Raw genomic sequence first — 25,989 nt, 5'->3', positions numbered from 1 at the left:
CACAAATTTTAGAGTATATTTCTAATAACAGCCACCTTTTTTTAAGTAACACTCTATAAATATTGAGTTCGGTTATTTCAACTTAACGTCTTTCAATTTTAGGTTTCAGAACTTGTAAACATTGTTGTCACGACTTAAACTGACCTTGTTTGATCTGAAACTATGAGTTTTAAAAATGCACTGTATTAAATTAAGTCGTTGAGCAAAACAAATTGACCCGATTTCCCAGCGAGCACTGTTTAAAATTTGATGCTTCTTTTGGATCATGTTGGAAGTTTTCTCTGTGTCTATGACACCATGTGTCAGCTCCAACCAATTCACAGGGAACCTGACAAACATATGTTCTGTGTTTGACAATTAATTTAGTCTTTTGGTCGTATGCTTATAGTGAGCTTTTGAACTCTGAGGGATGTGCCACATCAAAGTGACTTTTACAACAGAGTCCTATAAACCCTAACCTCTATGTGACCAGTTAATAATACAAGATGTTACTTTTCAGCTTGAGCACCATGGACAGCTCCACTCAACAAACTCCTGGGTGCATGCAACTTTTTAATGGCTGACCCAGGCCCAAGTTTTGGCCAAAATAAAATTCTAATTGTATCTTCACTCAAAATCTTTAGTTTAATACACTGGCCAAATTATTATTGAACCTGCAACCAATGGAATTATCAAAACTTTTCAGCCGATAAATGTCAGCGTTTAAGTCCTTAAGATCCATATACTCATCGTCCAGTCATTTTCTGCATGACTTATTCATTTTCAGGGTCATGACTTGTCTGAGCATTCACTGAGCAGGAAAACAGGCAAACTCGGCGAACGGGTTGCCAGTCCATCACAGGGCTAACAGACTGACAGGACCCCGCAGGACCTTCTTGCTGTTAGATGGCAGTACCAACCACTGAGGCAGTGTGCCACCCACAACTTAAATCACCTCATTTACATTCCATTGTCTGACAGCACAGATTTCAAACTCTACATTAGCCACAGTGGAGACTGGGTAATGGGACAACCAATTATAAAAACTGAGTGTTCCACAAACTGACTGTACGTTTGTGCATTATTGTGAATCCACAAAAGGTTATTTACTCAGGAGACATTTATACTGTATATTAAAATGTGTAATAAACTTAATATATCATCCATGTTTGGTGTACTGGCACCAGCTAATGGGATGCTTTTTGTCAACAAACCTCTTAATATTATCAACTGTCACATCAGTTCTTCTGTTTTATTTCAGTTGCTGTGTGGCAGCCAATCCTCAATTTACGGTTGTAATTGGTAGTGAATTGCCTACATCAAGACAAAAAGACATGTGACTGCAGTACATAACATAATTCTCATTTATTTATACTTGCTTATGTCCTAGACTTTACCTGTACTTTGCCTTTTAGCAGTCCAAAAAGTCACCCTCCGTTCCGTTGCACCCAACAGTAAAGGATGACCTTCAACACAAATATTATGATGCTGTCATTTACCATAGAACATGTAGAACACAGTGTCACTGCACTGAGGTCACTCATCTGTGAATGTGACATTCCGAGATGAAAAAACCTTAAATTCAGCTAAGGTGGTCACATGGCCAAGTAAATGTAAAGAACTAATCAAAATAGGGTTGTTAACTGTGGTGCCGTTAAAAAATACTGTATACATGACATTGTACTTAGCCTTTGTCGTGGAATTTATTGAGGACCTGCCATCAAACGTTTGGGTGCAAATTGAACTCTTATGTATGCATGCTAATATTGTGATGTAAAGCAGCTTTTGAGGATGTTCCAGATCTACAACATTGCACTTTAAAGTGAGAAATCCACTCTAGCAGTAGCTGTTCAACACCCACCGAGACAACATGTTTGATGATGTCAGTGTTTGATGGAACGTGTTAATGAAAAAGCTAATGAGATGTAATGACTCCTCTGCTCCTGCCTGTGGAAGTAAATATGGCAGCCCGAATGTAGTAGCAGCCAGTAAGAACCTGGCACTAATCAACTTTCCTTTCAAGGACTGCAGTGGTTTTATTCTGCTAATCACATTTACAAATGTGTTTACATATATTTACGTTTTTCTTATTGACATTCTGTCATCTTATTTAATCAACTCCAGCATGGTAATCAGCAGTTCTCTTTCATTTACAGCTTTTATTTTAATATAACTTGATAATAAGCAGGCAATGCATTGTTGTTGTTGCACTGCTCCTTCATGTGTTTGTAGTTGTTCTAAGCGCACAGAGTCTGAATAGTTGTTTTTATGCCAAACACACTATTACACCTCTGCATCAAAAATAAAAGAAAGAATTTACTTATAACTTATATTACTAATATTAGATCATCTTTTCACACTTGCTTCACTCCAGGGTCTCGTCTTCGCCAGGAGGACTTCCCTCCCCGCATTGTGGAGCACCCCTCTGACCTTATTGTGTCCAAAGGGGAACCAGCTACTCTCAACTGTAAGGCAGAGGGCCGTCCAACCCCTACGGTGGAATGGTATAAAGACGGGGAGCGTGTTGAGACGGATCGCGACAACCCCCGCTCCCACCGTATGCTGTTGCCCAGCGGGTCCCTCTTCTTCCTACGCATCGTCCACGGACGACGGAGCAAGCCTGACGATGGCAGCTACGTGTGTGTGGCCCGGAACTATCTGGGGGAGGCCGTGAGCCGAAACGCATCTCTAGAAGTGGCATGTAAGTCTGAGTTTTCATCCTTCGGTCCTTCTGGCCACAAAGGTACTGCCCTGGTCAAAGGGATCTCAATGTTGCATGACAGACGAATGGGAGTTGTGTGTAATATAATGAGGTTGGTAACCTTTGGAGTGCATATGAAAATGTGTCAAAGTTGCATCTGTAAAGGTAGAGTTTATGTTAAATTAAGCAAAACATTTTCAGCCTGTTGTGCTGGGGTATCCATACATAAGCTGTCATCTGTCATAATATGAGCAACATCACCATTCCACTGAACCTACAAGTGCTTGTGTGCATGCGTAGCTGTTTGCGAAAAAATGTGCGTGCATATGTGTGTGAGTGTGGTTTCAGACTGCTAGTGAGACCTGTTTGGATGACCTGTTTTGAGTAATGTATGGGCAGAGCTGTGAATTGCTCCAGGGAGTGAGAGGGAGAAAAAAAGAGGGGGGCAGGATTTTAACCTAGCTAACTCCCTTTCACTGTTTGGATTTGGATAGATGCAGCCTGCTCCCAGCCAGCTCTCTCCCTGTGTGGGAGAGAGGCGCTCTGGGCTATTCACATTTCCATTATGTGCTAAACTGAGCTGATTTCTTGCCATGAACAAGATGCACACACGCTCGGACACACACAGAGATATACATGCATGCACACCCAGACACCCACACTATCTCCCCCGTTCTCTGTTTCTTACACACGCAGCTGTAGTATATTAGTAGAAAATAGGGAATTCCACGCAAATGGTATTTTGCTATTCAAAAATACAAAATATTTTTACTTTCCCAAACTGGTCTTTATACAGTTGACCGGTTAAAATCTAGTCTTGTAATGAATTGTAAAAGAGGTGAGTTTAGGAAATGTTGGAGTTAAGAGATTCAAAGACTCAAAGATTCAAAAGGTTTATTGTCATATGCACAGAAGCATGTTTCCCTGCACAATGAAATTCTTACTTTGCCGTCCACAATAAATGTCATACAGTAAGTAAAATGAGAATAGATGAAAAATACAAATAAAATAAAATACAAATAAAATAAAAAATAAGAGCAAAAAAAAAATAAGAGCAATAAAGTGAGGTAGTGCCGTTCTGAAAAAAATGCAAAATGTGATTCAACGTAAACAGTTGTGTTCATGTAAACAGTTGTGTTATGTTCATGGTTGCAAACTCCTGTCAGCTGTTTAGGAGTCTGATGGCAGAGGGGAAGAAAGAGTTCTTCTTTGAGGATGGAAGCAGCTCTCCTGTGGACTCTGCGGTGGTAGATGCTCTGCAGAGAGGGCAGTGGAGTCCTGGTGATCTTCTGTCCAGTCTTCACCACTCTCTGCAGGGGTTTGGTCCATGGCAGTAGTGCTGCAGTACCACACCGTGATGCAGTTGGTCAGGACACTCTCGATGACGCAGCTGTAGAAGTTGCTGGGGATGTTAGGCGACATGCCAAACTTCCTCAGCCTCCTCAAAACATGCAGCCGCTGTTGGGCCTTCTTGACCAACTTCGTTACGTGAGGTGTCCAAGTGAGGTCCTCACTGATGTGGACACCCAGGTATTTAAAGCCGCTCACCCTCTCAACTTCAAGCTCCCGGATGAACAGTGGCTGATGCGTTCTCCTCTCCTTTCTCATGTCCACTATCATTTCCTTCGTCTTGTCCGTGTTGACGGTGAGGTTGTTATCTCCACACCGTGACACCAGACTGGCCACCTCCTAATCTTATGAAAATAGGTGAAATGTATAACAATTGGAAACCTCTCATCAACAGAATTCGTTTTTTTTATAACGTTGTTGTAACTTGCCGCTTTGTCAACCACTCTCGATGTGAATCTGCCATTTCGAGGATATTTTGGAATAGAAAGGAAAAAAGCTTCGATTGAGAGCTGAATCTAGTGAAGACTCACTCAAGGCATTATCTGAGATCTTTGTGTCTATTTGTTCACCACATCCTCTCTTTGTTTTAGTGCTTTTTCCACTTCAGACACTTGGATTACTATTCTCTTATTTTACTGGCGATGGTTCCTCTCAGTTCTCTCAAATCAATAGTAGTGGACTGTCCTGGAAAAGCTAATGCCTAAGGAGATGCTGGGTATTTGAGAAGACATACAAATCCACCTTTACACTGGAACGTTGTGTGTATGTTGTTTTAAGGAATATAGCACTGGCTTTTCTGTGCAGTATAAAATGAATGAATGAATGAATGAGTATGAAAGCTGCTGACAATATCAGACTCACTGTAATCAGAATTTACACTGCAATGCACATTAACATTGCATGTTTCAGGCATTCAAGTTGTGTTAAAAGATAAAGAAATAAAGAAACCATACCCCAAACTCCCCTTATAGTGTCAAGAGACAAACATTACACTGCAGCTTCTCCGCTGATTCCCTTCACTAAATTGTGGCTGATTTTATGAACACAATGACTGTGTCACAGTGATTTTGCGGGGGATTTTGTGGTTGTTTGAAAATACAATAAAGCTCATTTGTATTTTGCAGCTCAAACATTTACTCGGAATTTTTTTTTCTGCTGTAATTTCCACATCCATTGTCCATGATGCAGCTGTAATTACTATTAACTAATCAGGTTTTTCTCACTATTGCCAGAAGAGAGGTGGGGCTGCCTATGTATCAGTTATAGTTGCGTAAATCAAGTGCCAAACATGCAGAAAGTAAATCTAAATATCAGTAAGTATGGAATATGCTCACTATTTTCCAGCCTTCATCTTATACTGTCATATAATTTTACGGTGATGTATTGCAGCATATTGCTTTATACTCAATTTGCTTGTATTTTGCTCTATGTATGGACGCAGTACCTTGATGCATGGGGACATCCTAAGGCATCAGTGTTTGCACAGTGGAGTGCACATTTTAAATAATTTAATATCTCTCTGCATTCTTGGCCACTATATATCTATGCAGTCCAAAAACAGGATGTAAATATCCCCATTTTCACTGAGCATAAAATTCCAAGTACCTCGGCCTTAGATTGTGGACAACTGAAGGACAACACAATGACTGTGTAGGCTTTGCAACTGTTTTGTGTCAAATCTACATCCACTTCTTTCATGTTTTTTAATGTAAGAGCTACAATCCTAGTCACAGATCATGCTCACAACTTTAACAACTAATAAAGTTGCGTCGGTGTTGTGCTCCTTTCCACTTGCAAATCGCACAGTACCTTTTTTTGCAGAATGCTGTCTTTTTTGTGCAGATACCGTCAATAATTTGTTTTTTCTGACAGTCATCATCAAGGCAGTCTCTAGTCTTCTTTGTGTAATTCAGTATATCATGGCTAAAGGGATGAATAATCGCATGACTCCTTCGAGGGCTGCAAGATTCTGCCAGTATTGCTGCGGCCAAAGTTGTCATGCAATGCTGCGGGTGGGAGCAAGCGGGTAGTTGAAAGTGCTGTGGGGATGCTCTGTCTGTGAACCTAACTCAAAATGGTTTGTTTCCTTAGGAGTCCACACACATGCTCAAATTTTCTAATGGGTTGTAGCATTGCATCTCAACCAGTGGCTTAGAAAATGCAGCTAACTAGAGGGTTGCTGCTCCCTCGGGTACATTTGTGCTGTACAAGCTCAATTTTGGTGGTTCGTTGTGCATTTTATGAGCTTCAGTCTTGCTGAATTTGAAGAGGTATTCATTCCATGTGGTGCAACACACTCTAGCTGTTTAAGATGGTAGCAAAGCTTAAAATATGTAAATTATGCAGATATATCAGACAAATCTACAGCTGGCAGCCTGGAAAAAAACAAATAATTTACCGAATAACATTTGTCAACCAAACCTTACTAAAAAAACATGCTCCTTCCCACATGGTTGTTTTTCCATAAGTTACATTGACACTAACCTAACAAAATTATATTGTACGTCTTGTGATATTACTTATCGTTTCATTTGAGTGTGTCCCATCTTGTGCCAAATTCTGTACTACGCTGTAGGTGCTGCATATCTAGAGGAACACTGAAATAATGCTTTAGTTAAAAACAACTAAACAAAGACCCATTTCATAATCTGAGCCATGTTTTCTGAGACTGGGAATAAGCAAATAAAGTAAAAATGCAGATACCGAAAGGAACTTTGTTTTTTAGGTACATGTAACTATGTCATTTTAATAATAAAGATTCACCTGCTGTTACTGTGTACAATCATACAGAGCAGCCACAGAGCCAGCTTTTCACATCTTGAGTCTCTTAAGTCAGACATTGCAGGGGGAGCACTATTTACAGCAACATCAACAAACAAATGTACGACCTCCAGGCCACCAGTGGACTGGCACTAATCATCTGAGTGAGTGGCTGTTGATGGAATTAGAACAGCTCCCTCAAACTATTAAAAAGGCACGGAAAGACATAAACGGTGATGTGTTGAAGGGGAGCCGTGGGTGGAGGGATGGAAGACGTAAGGGTGTTCATTAGTACAAAACTCCAGAACAAGATGACCCCCCCCCCCCGAACCCACCCACCACCGATTGGGCTAAGTGAATTAGAAGTATAGTCACTCAGCCAGACAATCATCAATTAAATCCTCCCATTCACAGACAGCAAATCACAATAATAGACAAATCTAGTGTGTGGATTGTGTTAGTGTTAGTGCGCTGAAGTAATTATTCTGATGAGAGAATAGACAGAGTTGACATTTATTTGAAATTTTTGCAGAATGAGGGTGACTACGTGAATGGCTGAAATGTGTTATATGTTGTTTCACAAGGCAGGGGGAAATCTTTGACCTGCGGTGGGGGCCAGATGAAATGTCAGGAGACCACCAGTCATTAGGATTCACCTTCTTGGGGATTGTTTTTCCTCTTCTAATCCAATGATTTGTTGCCTGCCTGTGAAGCTTTTCACTTTCACCTTTTGGACAAGCTCTTAATGCAGTTATTTTTATTTACCTCCAGATGATGTATTCTGCTACCAGCAATATTTACCACCTCAGTGGGATTGCTCATTGTCAAATAAAACTGACTGCTACCTGAATTTTTGAATTCATGGCCTAAAATAAACAGCTCCCCGATTACTTAGTTAAGATTAGAAATCAAAAGTTATTGGGATTTGCTCCTCAGACCAAGGGCCTGTTTTGGCAAATTTGCAACGTGCAAGCTGTGATTGGCAACATAAGATTGTTTCCTCACGCTCATTTTCACACATTTTGCTAAGCAAAACAAACAGCATAATTGTGAACACAAGAGTCCTGTGTCCCTCAAATGTTTCTGCAATTTGTGAGGCAGTCACTTGTGAAATATGACTCCATTGCTACCATTGTGCAATCTGTGGGAAGAACTGCTCACAGATTGCTTTTGTGGAACAGGGTTCCAGCATCCAAAATGGAACCAACTACTGGAATGCAACCCTAGACAAGCAGGAGAGGAAAACCAAAAAAAAATCAAGTGATCTTTCATGCTCACACGCTGGCATGTTACAGTCACCAATGCAAATCTTGTAAATCAAATGTATGTTGCTTATGCAGTTTATGAACAGCAGCCAGGTTTTTGTATTTCCAACACATTGTCATGTTCTTACACGAAAACATTACTATAAGCATGTGCGTAAAGTTAGGGTGCACAGGGTCTCACACTGGAGTAGAACCCGGGTCTCCTGTGGTAAAGTCCTGTGTCTTGTTGTTCAGTACAACCACCCCAAGCACTTCCCTATGGGCACATCAAGGTCGTGGAGAATGATTGACATTTCCACCCTTTCCTCACTCCTTATCACAGTGTCATCTTTATGGGCCATTGGACCATTCACCACTATCATCGCTCCAGTAAACAACTTTAGCCTAATTGACATAATTCAAAACATGCTTTAAAGTAACTCACATAAGAGGAATCTTTTATCAACACAGTCATATTTTTGCTTGACAACTGGCATATACACATGAGTAGCCGTGTGTTGGTTCAGGCATCCGGTATATTCAGGGCTAGGTTCAGCATTAGATTGTTTTGGAATACTAGAAAAGAGGTTGTGGTCAGCCAGTAATATTATTTAGGACCCAGTTAGCTTTGTTGGTGGGATTCTGAAAATGTAATGCACCACTTAAGGTTCAGCTGAGGTTCCATTGGGAGCATTTCTCCTGTATTTTGGAAGGTGGCAAGTTGCCTTTAACAATGCATCTCCCGCTGACAACATCCAAAGTTAGTGGCTGCCATCCCTGTGTTTTCCCAGGCAGATTGTCAATGTTTTCTGTGAGTAGATACGTTGCGCCACATTGCACCATCTGTTGCCAGTCCAACAGCCCTCATGTGTACTTATCCCCCAGTTTGTCTCCTCTGCACTGCTCTCATTAAGCCAGTACTGGGTACTGGCTTTCATTTCTGAACCCAGCTAATCAAAACTGATACTACCCAGTTGTTAGGTTGTCCAAGGTAAGTTTGTGTTTTTGTGTTTCATATTGGTTGAATGAAATTGAATTAATTAGTTCATAATTTAGCCATTGTGATGCAACAGGACTATCATAACGTGTTGTCTTCTGTGGTGGACTGCACTTGCCAATGTGTTCTAATAAGCAAGAAATACACTGGAGAGCTCCAGTACATCATTATGCTGTTTCATTAAAAACTAAACACTGGTGCTACTGACAAATGGGAGAGCAATCAAAGTAACACCCTGGGGTCAAATCAGTGCATTTTTACACAGTTTACAATGCAAAAACTGCGATACGTGATTCTCTAATAATGCAAACAGTCATAATGCAAACAGTGATTTCAGACATATAGTAGCGTATATGAAAGGAAAAAGAACAATTTAATGTTTGAACCCCATAAAACCTTATATGTGTAAGAGTGAAAATCTGTACTGACAATACGCAATCAAAAGACATATCGACATATCCGATATTTTGAACGATGGGTATCGTTCAACTAAGATGTGGAAAGCTGTCAATATTAAAGAGTGCAATTCTTTAAAAGCCTTAGGCGGCGATTACAACGGAAAAAGTAATTCTTTCCCTGTATCTGTGATCCCAATCATACTGGAACATTTGTTGTTTTTTGCTGTGGGGACGTCTTGCTGTTGCTAGGCAGCAAATAATCAGCCATCAATTACTTGTGTGCCAGTGAGCTACACATAAGTATTTACAGCAGCTATGTTAAAGCAATCAAAACACTGCAGTAACTGAAACACAAATCTAAAAATGTACCAAAAGGTTCACGTTTCAAGTGCCCTTCTAATGTTCCTCTAAGTCTGATATTTGTTGTTTACATTGAGGCAGTTTACTCCATTAAATCAGATGCTGTAGCTCCTAGGGGTCTGTAATAAGAACTAGTATAGGTCTTCTCCATCTTATGATAGTAGAGCCCCCCCCCCCCCATGTGGGAGCCATGGTTTGAATTCTGCATTTAGAGATTTGTGCATTTTTTGCATGCTTTCTGCGATTGGCGTCAATGGTAGTGTTTGATTACAATGACATATTTGGCTTCAGTATGTCAGGTGGAATCAACAGTCAGCCTGAATATCTCAACATGTCCGCATTTATATTTCTTATTTTATCTTTGTGGCAATGTACTGTAAGACATTCATATAAAGATTTGTTCTCCTCTGCTTAAGATTTTCTCATGCTTATAAAATTGCAAATATAGAGGTGGCCAGGGCAAGCAAGTGGAACTGATGTTTGCATATTTTTGGCCCAAGACAGTGAGATAAGGGGCTAGCATCTGGTGCTAACTGGACCATGCTCACTCCTTGGAGGTCTGTGTATTATGAGGTTCGGTATGTTAGCTAAGGGCTAGCATCTGGTGTTAATTGGACCATGCAAACACCTTTAAGAGCTCTGGTGCACTTTCTTACAGTCGGTTGGAAGAAACATATGCCTAGTGTGAAGAAGCATACTAAGTGGATTTGCTGTGTTAAGGCTTGTTGTAGCTTTTTAAGAAACAGCTGTATGTTTGCATAAATTTAAGATGCAACTCAACATGTTCCATTTTAGAGTCAAACAGTAACTTTCTAATAGGTTTATAGACCATGGTAAATGATCTTAGGTGGCCATGCATGTCGTTCTCTTGAATCTTTACATTTGCCGTCAGTTAAAATGGATGATTGTGCTTTAGCAATGGCCAACTTGTCTGTAATTTGAATTTGATTAAAGTACCTTAGCACCGCCACCATCACCCCTACCTATCCAACACTACTTTCAACACAACCCTTCATGTGATGTGTTTGCTGAATTTTAATTACAATAATGTACAATCTCAATATTGCAGTACATCTCTTTCCACCTTTAAGTAATTAATCAATTAACTTTAAAGGGAGTACTAATTAAAAAAAGACAAATTATAACAATGGAAGAAATTCCTTCTAAAGTGTCTTAAACTGCAGTATCTCCGTGGCTGATGGAAGAGATAAAATATTAAAACTTGACAAAGTCATTCAAAGCTGTGCACTGACATTATATTACATTAATGATACTTTTACATTGATTGAGTGACAGTGATAATGTGTGAAATGAATAGTAAAATGTATTAAATCCACTCTAATCACACCAGTGCTCTGTGTACAGTAAGGATCAGCATCACAGTGGCTGTATTGAGGAAGTTGTTGGTAAAACTTTGTTAAAGGTCATTTTGGGTCAAGCTGCTTCCATATACATGACCTACTCTGAGGATCCCTGTTATGAATAAACCAAATATTCCTGTCTTCCTGTGCTGCCCACATATTGAAAATTCTCCAAGAAAACAGTGTGGTGAGGTGCAGCTGCCAGCTACTCCATCTCTACCTGACAGACATTTCTTCTCATACAGTGAGAAAAAATGTGGAGTCTTGAGTTTTAATGCTGTATTTACACTTGTCAAAGAGAAGCCTACACAGTATATTGTATATACAGATCAATATAAATACATATATACATGTATATGTATGTGTGTGTATATATAGATCCATTATTACAACTTTATGAGCAACAGTGTATGTTTATATATATATATATATATATATGTGTGTGTGTGTGTGTGTGTGTGTGTGTGTGTGTGTGTGTGTGTGTGTGTGTATGTATTTATGTAAATATTTACACAATACAGAAAAATAAGGTAGGAGAGAAAAAAGAGAGAAAGATATAGATGCTACAGATTCAGAGAAATGTGACCGCACGATTTTTTCTGATTACAGGTTTTAGCTGGAATAATACTATAACATACAGTCTATTTTCACTATGCCAAATGATTCATCACATGCTGCCGTCTGCCTTTCTTAGTATATCGTGTTGCCATGCACAGTACATTACTGGCTATAATTTAATGCAGTCGTGTTACTACATTTCTACATTTGAATTTGAAATATGGCCATATACCTCCTTTTAGATTAGTTGGCGCTGCCTTAAGTTACTCCATTAGCAGTCCTTGAATGAGGCCTTCACAGTATTACAGATAAGGGTGTAAGTTATTGCCCCTGTCATGTGAAAAAGCTATGACTGAAGTCTTCTGTATTTAGCACGTCCATGTTTAATACCTATTATATAGAGTAAAGTATACTACAAGGATTTACAGAAGAGGATTAAGAAAAATTTTTAAATATACTAGTAATATTTACATTTATGGCCATGTGCTCATATCACATGCAGTGTGTGTGTTTCTTTTTGGGCCTTCACTCGTATTTGAGGATGTGTATCTGGGTATGACAAAGCTAAATTATTATAAAATGATAATGGTTCATAATTACTACTGTGCAATGATTGATGTCCAGTCTCTGCATCAGGGCTCATGCAGCGTATTTGAGTAACAGGGCATCTGTAGCCAGATTTGTTACTAATGAAAAAAATGAAAACACCCAGGGACTTGTGCGCATTTTTCAGGTAGTAACATTAAAATGAATTATCTAGATTATTTTCTGGAAAACTGCAAGCTAAATTGCTGCATATATATGGTTTATCCTGCTAATTTGAGTATGCTTATCCATTCCTGTTGTAGTGGTCTATAGTCTGGCTGGCATGATGAGAGTGAAGAACATCACCAGCGAGCCAGAGGGGCTCTGTACTTGGTTTATTATTCATGTGGCCTACCCAACACTCCACCCAATCTAGGCCAAAGCACTGCAAAAACTGCTGTCACGTTCCAGACTTTCGTTGGCCCATTCATTCACTTCCATCACGCTTTGACCAGGGAATAATTGACAAATTCGTCCTTCATGTAGTCCGATTCACAAAAAGTGGGGAGTGCTAGGGCCAGGGAAGCAAGAAGAATGACATACTATTTCCCCATGTGTTCACCTGAGTGAGTAAAAAGGGAAGGTAATATCCAGAAGCTTGATTAATTCATGAAATGCAGTGTCTTTCTTTTATCCAAAGCCCACACAAATGTGTTTCCGTATGCTTTTTACCTGCCAGGTTATTTCATAAATAAATGCTCTACACAAGACAGAGTGAGCACCATTATTTGGCCTGTCACTGCTCAAAGTGCTGCACCCCCAATGTGTGTCAATTCATTCTCCACTGTTGTACAGGGTGTAATTGCAACAAGGCTCCAAATAAGATTCCATCCCATCTGACATGTGTATGTTTGTGTAAAGCAAGCAGTAGTTACTTTTGCTGCTGGTGAGGGCAAAGGGGTGGATTGGATAGCAGATTCCCGGCCAGTACATCAGAGGGACTGTGATAATCAGACACCTGCTAACCTTCCTGCACTGCGTGTCTTAGTAATCTAAACTTCAGTGTGCCTCACTTTCTGGCATAACACCAAATAGTCTGTTTTGATCATTTATTAAGCTACATAGATCTGCTGTTTCTGCCTTCAGATTCTTCTCAGTAATTACACTGAATACTTCCACACTCAAGATCACTGCCTCGTCTCCAAAATTCACTTCTTAACTATTGTTATGAAAATGTATTAATATGGTTTACTATGCTTGATATATTACACACCAAGTCCTTCACTGTTGCTATACAAATCCCTGTATTAAAATCTGTATTGAAGGTGATAGGAAACACATGTCGTGAGCTGCAGGATCTGTGATGGCTTACAGCAGTCATACTTACATTAAGGACACTTTGAACTTGTTTCAAAGTGAAGACGAATGACATGCCATGTAATTGCATTTGTTGCAGACGTGAAATTTTTCTTTGCCAAAGACTTTTTTTTTTTGAGAAAGGCTTTTTTGTGCATAACAAGGATTTTTATTCACACAAAAAGACTGGTCTGTCAGCTGGGTAGGTAAATGGTTGCTGTAGGCTGAATGGAGCGTTAATGTGAAACAGACTCCCAAGGTTAAGTGGATGTTGCATAATAGTGGCATTTTGGTAGATAGGATTCGAAACACTTTCCTATTTCCTCCTTTGTCACAGCCTTTTCCAACCCATTCATACCCCAGAAGATGGCACACGACAACATCAATCCTAAAACCAAATTCATGTGATTCATGTGAGAAGTGATAAAAAAACGTAGCCACTTCATTTTAACACTGCTTTAGTCACCAGGTGACTCACAATTAAAAGTTAAAAGTTGACTCAAATTTTATTCCAGCACTTACTTTTTAGGTTAAGAGAATACATGCAATGTTAGGTTGATGAGACAGACTGCAACAATGTTTAGTCTTCTAAAAGACTTGTGTTATTGTGTAAAGGAGGGTGCATTCATGGTTAGTGAGTTAGCTTGGTCTCATGCTTCACTGGTTAATGTGCACTAATCTATTGCTGCAGATGTTGTCTGCATGGGGACTGGAACTGAGGAGTGACCAACAGAGCTCAGCATGAGGAGGGATGGACAGTGTGTTCCAGAACAGATGTTTCCAGCCTTTGTCATTTGGGCTTTAATCTGGTCAGTGAAGGGCATTAGAGTATATAGAAGGCAAATGGAAGGGATGTTGCATGCATGGGGACCCCAGCTGTTCGCTCTCTTTAGAACCCCCTCCCCCCGCTTTCAGTCTCAAATCCAGAATTTACCCTTAAACTCAAGCTACTTCAATTCAACTTCACGGATATACACATGCAAAGACAGCAAACGGCACACTCTCTGTAATTGGCCCAGAGTTGGGGCATGTGGTGTATTGTTGAACCTGTAGAGATTATGCAGCACTAGGATGTAATGCCTCCATTTTCTCTGATTGCCTAAGTACTATTTCCCTGCCTTTGGTAGACTGAATACCCAACTCATTTCAGCCTTACCACATTTTCTTTTCACTTTTCTCTCAATTCCCTTCTGTTGATTTGCTCCTCCTTTACTCTTTCTCTACTATTCCCTTTCATTCTCTCCTCCACCACCCCCTCCCACCACTCTCATCTCTCCCTCTCCTCCTTAGGGCCTCTGGCTGTCTCCCCACAAGTGATGTTCTCCTGGCCAGATGATGCATGCATATCTCTTGTGTCTTCTTGATGCTAACTCACGTCGACATTTGCACGGCATTGTGGGATTCTGCTCTCGGTCATATTTCATGTAATGATGAAAATGATGTTGGTGATGAGGCTTCGGGGAGGGGCGAGGGGTGAGAGGAGTGCTATTTTCTATTTTCTGCCCTTGTCTTTTCTTCAATATCAATCAGCACAGTGACATAAGATGGAAGATAATGGGTGTACCCAAAAACGGTAGACGGAATAACAAGTTTTGGTTTGACTTTGGATACATTTATTTTCACTTTCCATATCTCTGGAGCAACACACAGAACCAACTCCCATTACTGCTGATGTTGGTGTCAGTTTTGGAATTTTGATTAGCACGATTGTTTGTGTCATTTCTTTTTCACCTTCCGGTCAACCATGTTTACATGAACACCATATTCTGATGAAGTGATAGGAAGTGGAAATCATCTCTAATAGGACAGTATTTTCTTTGCAAGTGCACTAACAAGGGGAAATGTGTTTCTAAGCATAAACAGAGTGAGAAGCAGGGAGGATAAACACATTCAGGGAAAGAGGGAGGGGGTATGAATATTGGACTAACCCTGGAGAGAGGATGAGTGAGGGCCATGGCAGACGCTTGGCCCTCCAGCAGTGTCTTCTCTATGTGTGTGTGTGTATCTGTGTGCATGTGTTTGTGTGTGTGTGTGTTTATGAAAGAGTTACAGGGAGATGCGGGTGGTAGTGTGTACACTTCAGGGACTTGCCGCTATGCAAAGCTGTGTCAGTGGATATAGCATCTATGGAAGAGAGATTTCTTCACAGCCTTCGCTACACCCTAATTAATCTGCTTAAACCTGCTAGGCCTGTCTCCAGCACTCTTACACATCAGAAAAGCCAGGCAGCTCTGAATCCAAGCAGGATTTTCTCCATGAATGCCGGTGGAAAATCACTACAGCCTCACAGATGACAGCTTTCTGTCATAGTGTGCAGAAATGCATATAAAGTAGAGACAAACATACACCTCATCATATCCCATGGTGGATGTTGGATGGGGAGGCAGTTGCCACAAGGGGGGTCATGAAGCCCCTGAAATAATCAGGATGTTGGCTTATATTGCCTTCCTGCATCTGTGCTACTATAGCCAACAGCTGAAGCAATTTATGGTCAGTAGTGTTCTTTTAGCCTTGCCCTAAGCTACGGCTTTGATCTGGATCTTACACAAATACCAGTGACAAAAGGGTGTCAGCCATTCTTTGTCTCTTTAACTCACTGGTACTGCTAGAACGGTTGTAAATAATTCTCATGGAATATCTGTTAAAGAATCTGTCAAACTAATCTACTGTATCGCCATTCAACTCTGCGGACCACGGGGCCCTTTAAGCAGAGTGTTTGCCCAGTGCCCACCCTACCACTCTTGCATGCCACAATATACGGCAGATTCCCACACTGACTATCAAATCAGACCTGGAGATAAGGTTTCGTGGGGTTTTGGTTGCACTTAAGCAGATTACAGTGTAACGATTGGTGAATAAAGGACTCATCACTGAAGCAAAAATGAAATGTCCAATAGCTGCTTGGCACTATGCTGCTTACTGTGTCCACAGTAGGCGAAGTAATATAGTGAATTGCATGTGCCCCAGAGATTTAGAAAATGAAAGCTAATTGTAACTCTATACAAAGTAAACACAATGTTGAAACCTGCAGTGCAATAATATCTTCAGTTGATTTGCAAAATGACTTTTGTTCTTGTATAGATATTTCTCCAATCAATCAAGATAATCAACATTGTTTACTTTGATTTTGAAACTACTCTTTGGAGCATGATATATTTTACCTAGCCAATCAAGATAAAGTATTGTATTACCTAGTTTGGGTCTGCAGGGCTCCTTCTCGGCTCAGCGTTATTATATTCGATAAGTGTGAAATAGAATCATGTACATGCATAGATGCCTCTTTCACAATACACAGCCTTAGAGCACTGAAAACTTGGTTTGAACTGTGGGAAGTAGAACCTGGTCGGTTGAAGTAATATAAGAACTAACTAATAAATTAAATGCAGTGCTAATAATAATTTTAAAAGTAATAATAGGTCATTTGAAGTTTGTTCTTCTAAGCAAACACTGAGAAACTTTGAGAAAGCCTGCTTGAACTTGATTAACTATATTCAGACAATAAGTTGCTAAGGCTTTTTTTTTTTTTAAAGGAACAATCTAATTTACCATCTATGTGTAAAAATTTTTATTTTTTTTCCATATCTGTTATATGGAATAAACACAGACAGTATTTGGGGGCTTTTAACATAATTAAATTGTATTTTAAAGTGTGCCACCTGTTGAGTGGAAAATGGATGAGGAGATTAACAAAATGGCTTCATGTAATTTGCTAAGCCAAAAAGCACCGTTTGTTTGGATTTATATGTGCTTAGTAACCTAACATGGAAATAGATAAAGGAAAAAGAGAGGTGCAAAATGAAGAGAATTTTTAAAAAAAAGGGTGGCAGCAATTTTTTCTTCTTCTTTTTACTCTTGTTACTCTAAAATTTAATTCTTGACATTTACAAAACCAGATAGTATATTTACATGTGATTTGCCAGTTGTTCCGCAATCCAATATGACTCCCAGAAGATAAAGCTCAAAAGTTTATATGCATCTTTTGCATAAAGAGTAATAAAAAAAATACAAAAAACAGTTTACAACATACAATTTCAAGGCCCCTTGTTTTTCCTTGACTGAAAAGCCCAATATGTTTTCCAGTAGTTTCATCACTGGTTTTTCAGAAAAGACTCACCAGCAGCCAATTAACTAACACCATGGTGAAATGAACAAAAAGATTCATAAACAACAATATCATTTACAGAATCTCTTTAGGACCGTGCAGTCGGGGAACATGACTTGATTTATTCACTGCAGGCATCTTGATACTTGTACTTTTCGTTCATGTGAAAAGTAGATGCTCCAGTTTGTGCTTTAATGCAGCTGCCATTATTTTTTTAGATTGGGACTTTATTTTACCCCATTGTTCATTCTGTCCTCTGCATTTTGGATTTTCAACCGTGAACACCTGAAATTTAAAGTATTAGTAACTGGTTAATACAGCCCACAGCCAACCTGTAGTACTTAACTTGAACTACTCTTCTGTCTACAGTGAAGATTACACAACAGAAGACTATGCCACACATTATCAGAAAATAATATTGCTTTCAAATATAAAACTTATCATAACTATACCCCTCAGAATAACAATCATGACTAGCAAAAATGCTCAAAATGCCCCAAAAAAGCTTTCTGAATTGGCACAGACAAAACCAATTTTCCAGAAATGCAAGTGTGTGTAAGTGCACTTGTAACAAGGCCATTTATTTCCCCCATCATTTTATTTGACATTACCTCACACAACCTGCTTCTGTCATGACTTAGCTGCAGCGCAAGTCCTTGTGCAGTCATCCGCACAGAATGTTTTTCACCATCAAATATGAACGTTTCTCTTGTCTGTTTTGCATATTTTATTGAGCTAATTCCTGTTTTGATTAAGTATTTACAATATTAGACTTTTTTTATTTAAGATTGCTTTTAGTCGCACTCTCAGAAAAGAGGAAGTGTGTGTAAATGTTTAGTTCTGTTCTTAAAACGGATTTGTCGGTCTGTCAAATTCATGGCCACGCTCAGAATATTTATTCAGAATATCCAAAACTAATAAAATAATACTTATCACTTACTTATCAGTAGCACCTATCAGCACTACCTCAAACACAAATGAAAAACTGCAGCAAACCAAACCTTCTACTAGAAACCATGAAATGTTGCTTCACTGGTTTTGAACTTGCTTCTTTTTGTTCTACTTTGGGTAGCACATGTACAGAAAATACCATTAAACTTCCCTCTGAATTCCTTTTACCAAAATATTCCTCTACTTGTGGCTGAAAAATGCCTCAAGATGACATCTAGTGAAGGAACATTTAATTCGAATTATATTATCTTGTTGCTCACACTATGGAGTTTGTAATCACCTGCTCCCACAGATGACATCACGGTGAAAAACTGATCCTCATCTGGAGGACTTTTTCAGCTAGAACCAGGGAAATATTTTAATATAGAGAGGTCAGACGGGAAGTTTAAAAGCCTTAATGTACATTTAGACTCTTAACTAAAGCCATAGAAAGCAAGTTGAAAATCACCTCACACAAAAGCCTTCAAATACAACAACACAACACACAACAGTTACACACTGGTGGGATCTTTTCATAACGCTACTGCAACAAGGTGTTACTGCAATGAGTAATGGCTTAATGGTTTTTCTCTAGAACAAGTGTGATGAGAATAATATAAAGACATGCATAAAGGCTCCGGTTTTTTAATTCCTCAGTAATATATTAAACTGAAATTGAATGAAAATCTATTATTTATTCATTAATTTTTTTGTCTTTTCGACTTATCCCGTGAGTTCCGGGTCGCCACAGCGGATCATTGTCCGCCCCTTCCTAACCTCCCCAATTTCTACCGGGCTTGGAGCGGCACTGCACAGCTGGGGGAGGGGAATGGGCTGTTGGGGGTTCAGTGTGTTGCCCAGAGACACTTTGACATGTCGCCGAAACCAGGGATCAAACCACTGAACCTGTGGTCTGTGAGCGACTGCCTCACCAACTGAGCTACACTCTGTGAATGAAAAATCAAATGTACTGTGAAAATACAGAAGCATCTTGGGATTTCTAGTCTTTCCCATTAATACTTTGACAGATGGACCCAGAAACCCTGCAAACTCTACCTGCTAAGCCACAAGCATCCCATACAAAGAGAGAGAAATCATGTTTATTGTGCTGTACCGTCCCATCCAGAGCAGAGATTCTCATCATATCACAGACAATATCAGACATTATAGTACTCTCACTCGTTCATAACTTATCGACCTCCTTCCCCATGTCCTCTTCCTTCTCCTTAAGGCCTTTGTAGATCCATCGTTTCAAAACAAGCGAACTGACCCATATTTTATCTGTCTGGCCTAAGGTTCTTATTGGTGTGTGAACAATTTTTGACTCCTATTGTTTCCACCCGGGGAACTTTGTGTTAATTGTGATCCAGCTGCGATGACTTGACTTAATAATATTTAATGCCAGGTTCTAAATGAGCACATGGTGCAGCCAGTGAAAGGTTCAACAGTTCTGAATATGTGTAAAAGAGTGAAAGAGTGATGGGAAATGTGTCCTCATGGTTTGCAATGTTTAGTAACAGTGTACTAGCAATCGAGGAAGACTGTAAGAAAATGGATGTCATTTAATATGACCTGATTTTACTAACGGTTTTAAGGCATCGTTCCATCAAATGAGTAGCTGTTCCTCAGACTGGGACAGCTTGCAGATTTAAACAGCTCCCTTGTCTGGTTTAAAGACCAGAGGTGAGGTGGTCTTTGCTATTAGTCTTCTTTAGGAAATGTTTTGCCTGAGGCAACTTACATCTCAGAGCAGTTATTTGAATTTCAACCCGCAGAGCTACATCTCTGTCTATAAATACTGGCCAACATTTGTAGTTAAAGTACTGCACAGTATAAGGAGTGTTTAATTCAGTCAAACCTGGCTTTGTTTGTTGTCTGTTCCTTACTACTGCAAAAATTGGCAAGTACCCTTCACATAATGAAGTGAATGAACAGACAAAAAAACACGAAAAACTACTGCCTGACGTTCTCCAATCGTGACCTTGTTAAGATTCCAAAATTCCTTGCTAGAGGCAGTTAACAAAGCAATCTCAACTCAAGGTCCACCTACACACTTCTTCTGAAGCTTTCTGTGCTTAACAGCACTGTGTGTTTTTCCAGCACCCTACTGTAGATATGAAGCCATCTAAGCACTGCTTTGTCTAGTACAAACCCAACATGCAAATGTTTGCACTAATACATGTGTGCTGAGGAAATGCACACACAGTTCTAGTGAGCAGACATGCAATCAATAAAATGATGTTTTAATTGGACTTAGGACGAATGCTAAAGCACAACAATTCCAAAACCATCCCTCTCCTTCTGTGTTAGCTCAATTAATCCCTGATTGGAGCTAATTGCTTGTGCAAAGTCTGAATCTGAAATAACTGTGGATATGAAGTAGCATACTTGGCTGTGTCTCCATCACTCTTTAATGCAGTCTTCCTGCCAAACAAACCAAATATTTGATGACAGAGTGTCTAATTGCATCCTGTCTGTCTTACTTACTCTCCCACTGCCTTTGATTAACAAGCATGGACAGGTGCATACTGCATCAATGTGTGTAGGGTTTAGATTTACATTCACGCACCATGGTTTATACATTAATGCTGCAACAGACATACTCAATCACTAATTCACCACACAGCAGCCCCCGTAGTCGCTTTTGCTGTTCTCCAGCCATTAAAACACTCTGGTCTGACTTCACTCAAGCTATTAACAGCTGTAAAGCAGTCTGAATAAACTGTGAGCTAATGATTAGAATGCATCTGCGAAATCTGAACTCTATAGCACTGCATTTAGCAACACTTAATTAATCTTAATGGATTCTGAAATAAGCCGGCCAAACAAATATCTTATCCATAAATTACTTTTCTCTGTTCCATACCACATATTGCCACAAAGCACTCCCCAGGGACACTTTAACACTTGCACATTAATGCATATAAGTGTGGTGTATGTGCGCATGCAGGACCACGCACAGACACGAGCTGAAACATACATCCTCTCGCCACAGAAAAGAAATCACAGCAAAATATTAGCTCCTTAAATCAACCTCTTTTCCTTTTTGTTTCCTTTCTCAGCTTCTTGACCTCGCTGTTCAATTTTTCTTTTCTTATGCTCTCCTCACATTCTTTCTTACATTGTCCATCTGTCTTCTTACGTTGCAGGATAACCAAATGAGTTAGGGACTGCACCGGTTATTTGAAGGAAGGTCGTTATATTTATTTTTTTTTTTTCATTTAGTGTCAAAGTTGAACTTGCAGTAAGTGGCGTTTGCAGGAGTTGGTTCATATGTTTGCATGTATGTGTGTGTTTGTGAGTGTGTGTGGTGTTCTTATCACCTCCTCACACACCTGCTTCCCTCGAAGACTGAGCCTCCCCTCTTCTGATGCCTTCTCATCAAAGCCACATACAGCCACAGTTGTCGCTTCCCCTTCCCTGCGTGCGCTCCCCTCCCCCCCCCCACGTCTAGCTGGTCTGGCTCTCGTTCAACAGCCACCACTCCTCTTGTATTACTGTGTTGTCCAGACAGTCAGACCTTGCTGGTATCATACCAACCCTGGGAGGAAAATTCATGTGGCTTGGCGGATGTACATGCAGGTGCTATAACTCTTGGAAGGACTATTAAGGATTAGGATGGATGACAAACTGCTGTAAGCCTGAAGTTAGTGGCACTGGGTGGTTTACTTATTATAATGCAAACCAGAGCTGCAAACCAAAAATGATTTTGCTAACCAAGTCAATGTCAGTGTGCAATGACTATGCCACATTATAAAAGTGTTAATCTATAAAGAAATGGAAATATAGTGTGTGTGTGTGCGTGCGTGTGTGTGTAAATCAGAGAAATGTACTAGGCTTAGAGAGCAGCTTGGCCCTATCTTTTGGCTACGGGCTCACAGTAAGTTTAATCCACATCCGGCCGTGATTGTCCTTCGTCCTCTGTTGTAAACAAACTGAAGAACAATTTGGAGAAACTTGATTGTTAAACTGAAAGCACTAAAACTAAATCAACAATGATTCACTTACTGTAAGATATTGTGAGTCTCTGTTTATGGCATTAAATCTCTGTGCAGGATGATCTGAAGTTATGGCACAAGGTGACTTTGCTATTCAGCAGTTTCAAATAGGGTTATAGTTAGTATATTTTTAAATAAGGTTTAATACAGTGAATGGTTTGTAAAGTCATGCATTAATTATTTGATCTATAAAAATATCACATCACATGTACACCCAAGGCCTGTTATGATATTTTGTAAAAGGTTTGTTTCAGCCAACCAAAAATCGTTTCCCATTGTTATTCTTGTAACAAGAATAAAATGAAATACAGTATTTAAAGTTTAGTGATTTGTGTTTAGCTTGAAAATTATATCATATATATTTATTCAGCTTTTAAATTTGTATTTTGGTGGTCACACATATGCCTAAAATCAATGCAAATTCATCTCAGTCCTGAGAAAATCTGGAATAATTACGAAATCTACGAAAATCCTGCACAAATCTTAGTTTTCCTCTGCACACAACTTACAGACCTTAACTTCTTCTGATTGCCTTCCTGTCTGCCATCACTGCACATGTAACATGGACTCTCAATTCATCTTTCTTCCTTTTTCCTCTCATTCCATCTTCTTCCACTTAGGTTCCTTCTTACGTGAGGGGTGCACATTTAATTAATGTCTTTGGATTTCTAATTAACAGATGCTGAGGTTTATTGGGAAAGTAAAATGAGAATCTTTATTTCTTTGTCTCCCTTGCGGCTGGGATTTTAGGAGCAATTTTTTTATGTCTCATCAAAAATCTAACACAGGGTTATCTTATCCTGGTACTTACTTTCCGTATTAATTCGATGATATTTGTCTGTTAAAGCATGCATTTGCTGGGTGCTTTACTCGGTGGAGCTGTATTTGTCTAATTTCTTACCTTTCTAATCATCATTCATCTATGCATGTAATGTCAACAGTCTTACCTACAGTCACAGAGCTTTCATGCTGGCATCTGCATGTGTGGTATGCGTCCCTTTCTCTCTCAGGCATCTGTATGTGTGGTATGTCCCCCCCCCCCCCACCTCCCCCCAGAGATCTGCAACATTAATAACTGTAAGTGGATAATGCTCTAGCTGGAATTCCGATCAAGGTTTAATAAGAGCATGATTCAGTCGGCTACTGGCGGCAGGAGGCACTTTGCGTGTGTGTGGGTGTGTTTTCAGGGATGCGTGTAAATGCAAATGTGGCTTAATGTACACTATGAGTGCATCCAAAGGTTTCTGTGATCATCTTCTAAACTTTTGCTTCATATTGACACAAATGTGGCACCTGAATGTATGTCACATGTCCCTGCTGGCGTTAAGGGCAAACTGAGGTCAGTAAAAATTAAAAAGAGGATAAAATGAGTCATTAATAATGTAGTGAGGAGGGGGGAGGTACCATGCTGCAGTTGTCACAGACTATTGCTGACTGTCAGTCTTAAAGCATGAATAAATAGAGACGATAAGATGCTTTTGTCTTCTGTCTACAGCTTTGTGGTCGGAACTATAAATGGAGTAACGCCATGTACTGCCGTGCTTTTGGGCATACACTTTCCATATAAGTACAATATAAGCCTAAAAGCAGCTTAATTGGAGCTTTACATAGATTCTAAGTGTGCAACCACTGTTCTACAAACACCAGCACGCACTGCAACACTGCATAACATCATACGTTACAGCAAGACAAAAGAGAAAATGAAAATGTACTATAAATGCAACTTTACATGGAAATGCTTTATAATTATTAATGTTTCTATTCATTATGTAAGACTACGTTCCCAGTGGAAATAAAAGGACAATACAGAGGAAGCATTAGTTATGTTGAGAAGATGAATGTTTTGGCTGAGAGTCAGAGCCATTAAACATGATATCTGTTCATTGTCATTAGCTCCAAATGCTCCAAGTGCAAACCTGACTTTGACATTTAATCCTCTTACTCGGAAGAGGACTAATGCATGCAGGGCATGAGTGCACAGTACATCCAACAAATTGATCGATCTTTTATGTGCGTACATCGATGGGAACAGTATCAATGTGAGCACCATATTTGTTGTCTCTCCAATCTATTTTGACTCGTCGTCTCTGTTCCCGTCTCCCCCGTCCTCCGTTCAACCAGATGGCCTCCCTCTAACAGAGCATTGACACCAGATGTGCAGTTCCAGTGTCAACTCAGGGACCAGCTGGGCTGAGTGTGCCAGTGGTTCTGTTAATGAAAATGGCTCTGCTGTGTGTGTGTGTGTGTGTGTGTGTGTGTGTGTGTGTTGTTTACTGTGCTTCAGTAGCATGTGACAGTTGGGGAACTCTCTGTGGGTGAGGCTTTCAAGAGTGAGCCACAATGAGCTGCAGTGCTGCTCAACTCAGCCATGCAGTCCTCAACAGCACACCCACCAAGGTTGAAGCTTTACAGCTACCCATCCAGAGTAAACACCTCTCTCTCAACATTGATATATTCCTCTCAGCATCTTGCTTTCTGGCATTCAGTCTTTTTTTTTTTTTTTTACTGTAGACATGTCAACAAGGGATCACTGTGCTAATTACTAATTCATACACACTCCTCACCAAAGAAGTAAAAGTGTAAAAGTACAAACTGGCACACTGTTTAGAGTAGAATTCATCCAGCTATAATTGCTTTCCACAGACTACAGTATGCTCATTTTTATGAATCATTGCTCTCATTTTGATTGGTCCCAGATAGAATGCAAGGTAATACTGTAATGAACATTTTATCCGATGAAACCTCGAGCCCCGGCTAATGAAGTTGTTACTACAAGCTGCGCTCTCTACTTTATGAATTTGCTCAGAAACAACTCATTATTACAGATCGTTCTGCTGATCAATTAAATGATAAGGAAACAAAGAAATGTTGTTTACTTAGCCGTAATTCTGACTGGCTGCATAGGCTGAAGGCAAATTAGCTAAGTGAAAAATGTCTAATGAAAAAGAAAAGTCTCCCTTTTGAAAATATGTAACACGCAAATGACAAACGCAAAGGCCTATACACCTTGTGTACTGCCTAGTTATCTGAGCTGATTACATTTTGTCGCTATCTCCCCCACACAAAGATCATGAAGAGGTGTGGGTGGAGGGTGGTAGATGGGCTTGAGGAGAAACTCTTAAGCAAGCTCAGAAAGGAGATTCTTGCACTTGCAGAATAAATCACGGCCTCTAGAAATAATCATAGCCTCTGGTTTTTGAAGGTAATCTGGAGTCTGCTCACCTTTACACTGTCATATTTTTAGCACATGTTGAGACAGATGTGGAGCAGCGGACTGACGCAGGAGCGAAGACTTCTATGGGATTTAATCCATTAAGCCTGTGGGGGCGGAGATGTGACTCCAGATATTGGAGACTTTTAAGCTCTACAG

At 39.8% G+C, this 25,989-nt stretch overlaps 1 protein-coding gene across 3 annotated transcripts in view; it reads left to right on the top strand.

The window, feature by feature from the left end:
* The window catches only part of LOC137109041 (roundabout homolog 2-like), an 83,120-nt gene that overhangs the window by 2,469 nt on the left and 54,662 nt on the right, over window positions 1-25,989 (top strand). For all 3 annotated transcript variants that reach the window (XR_010912265.1, XM_067494369.1, XM_067494370.1), the window contains exon 2: window positions 2,354-2,680. Coding sequence is in view for 2 of the 3 variants with exons in the window: in XM_067494369.1 (XP_067350470.1) it covers window positions 2,354-2,680 (327 nt within the window). In the remaining variant the exon portion in view is untranslated. The remainder of the gene's footprint in view (window positions 1-2,353; window positions 2,681-25,989) is intronic.

The sequence above is a fragment of the Channa argus genome, chromosome 24 (genome assembly GCF_033026475.1).
Source record: "Channa argus isolate prfri chromosome 24, Channa argus male v1.0, whole genome shotgun sequence".
In the NCBI taxonomy this organism is placed as follows: Eukaryota; Metazoa; Chordata; class Actinopteri; order Anabantiformes; family Channidae; genus Channa; species Channa argus.
Note: the sequence above shows the minus strand (reverse complement) of the source record. Positions and strands in the feature narration are given on the sequence as shown.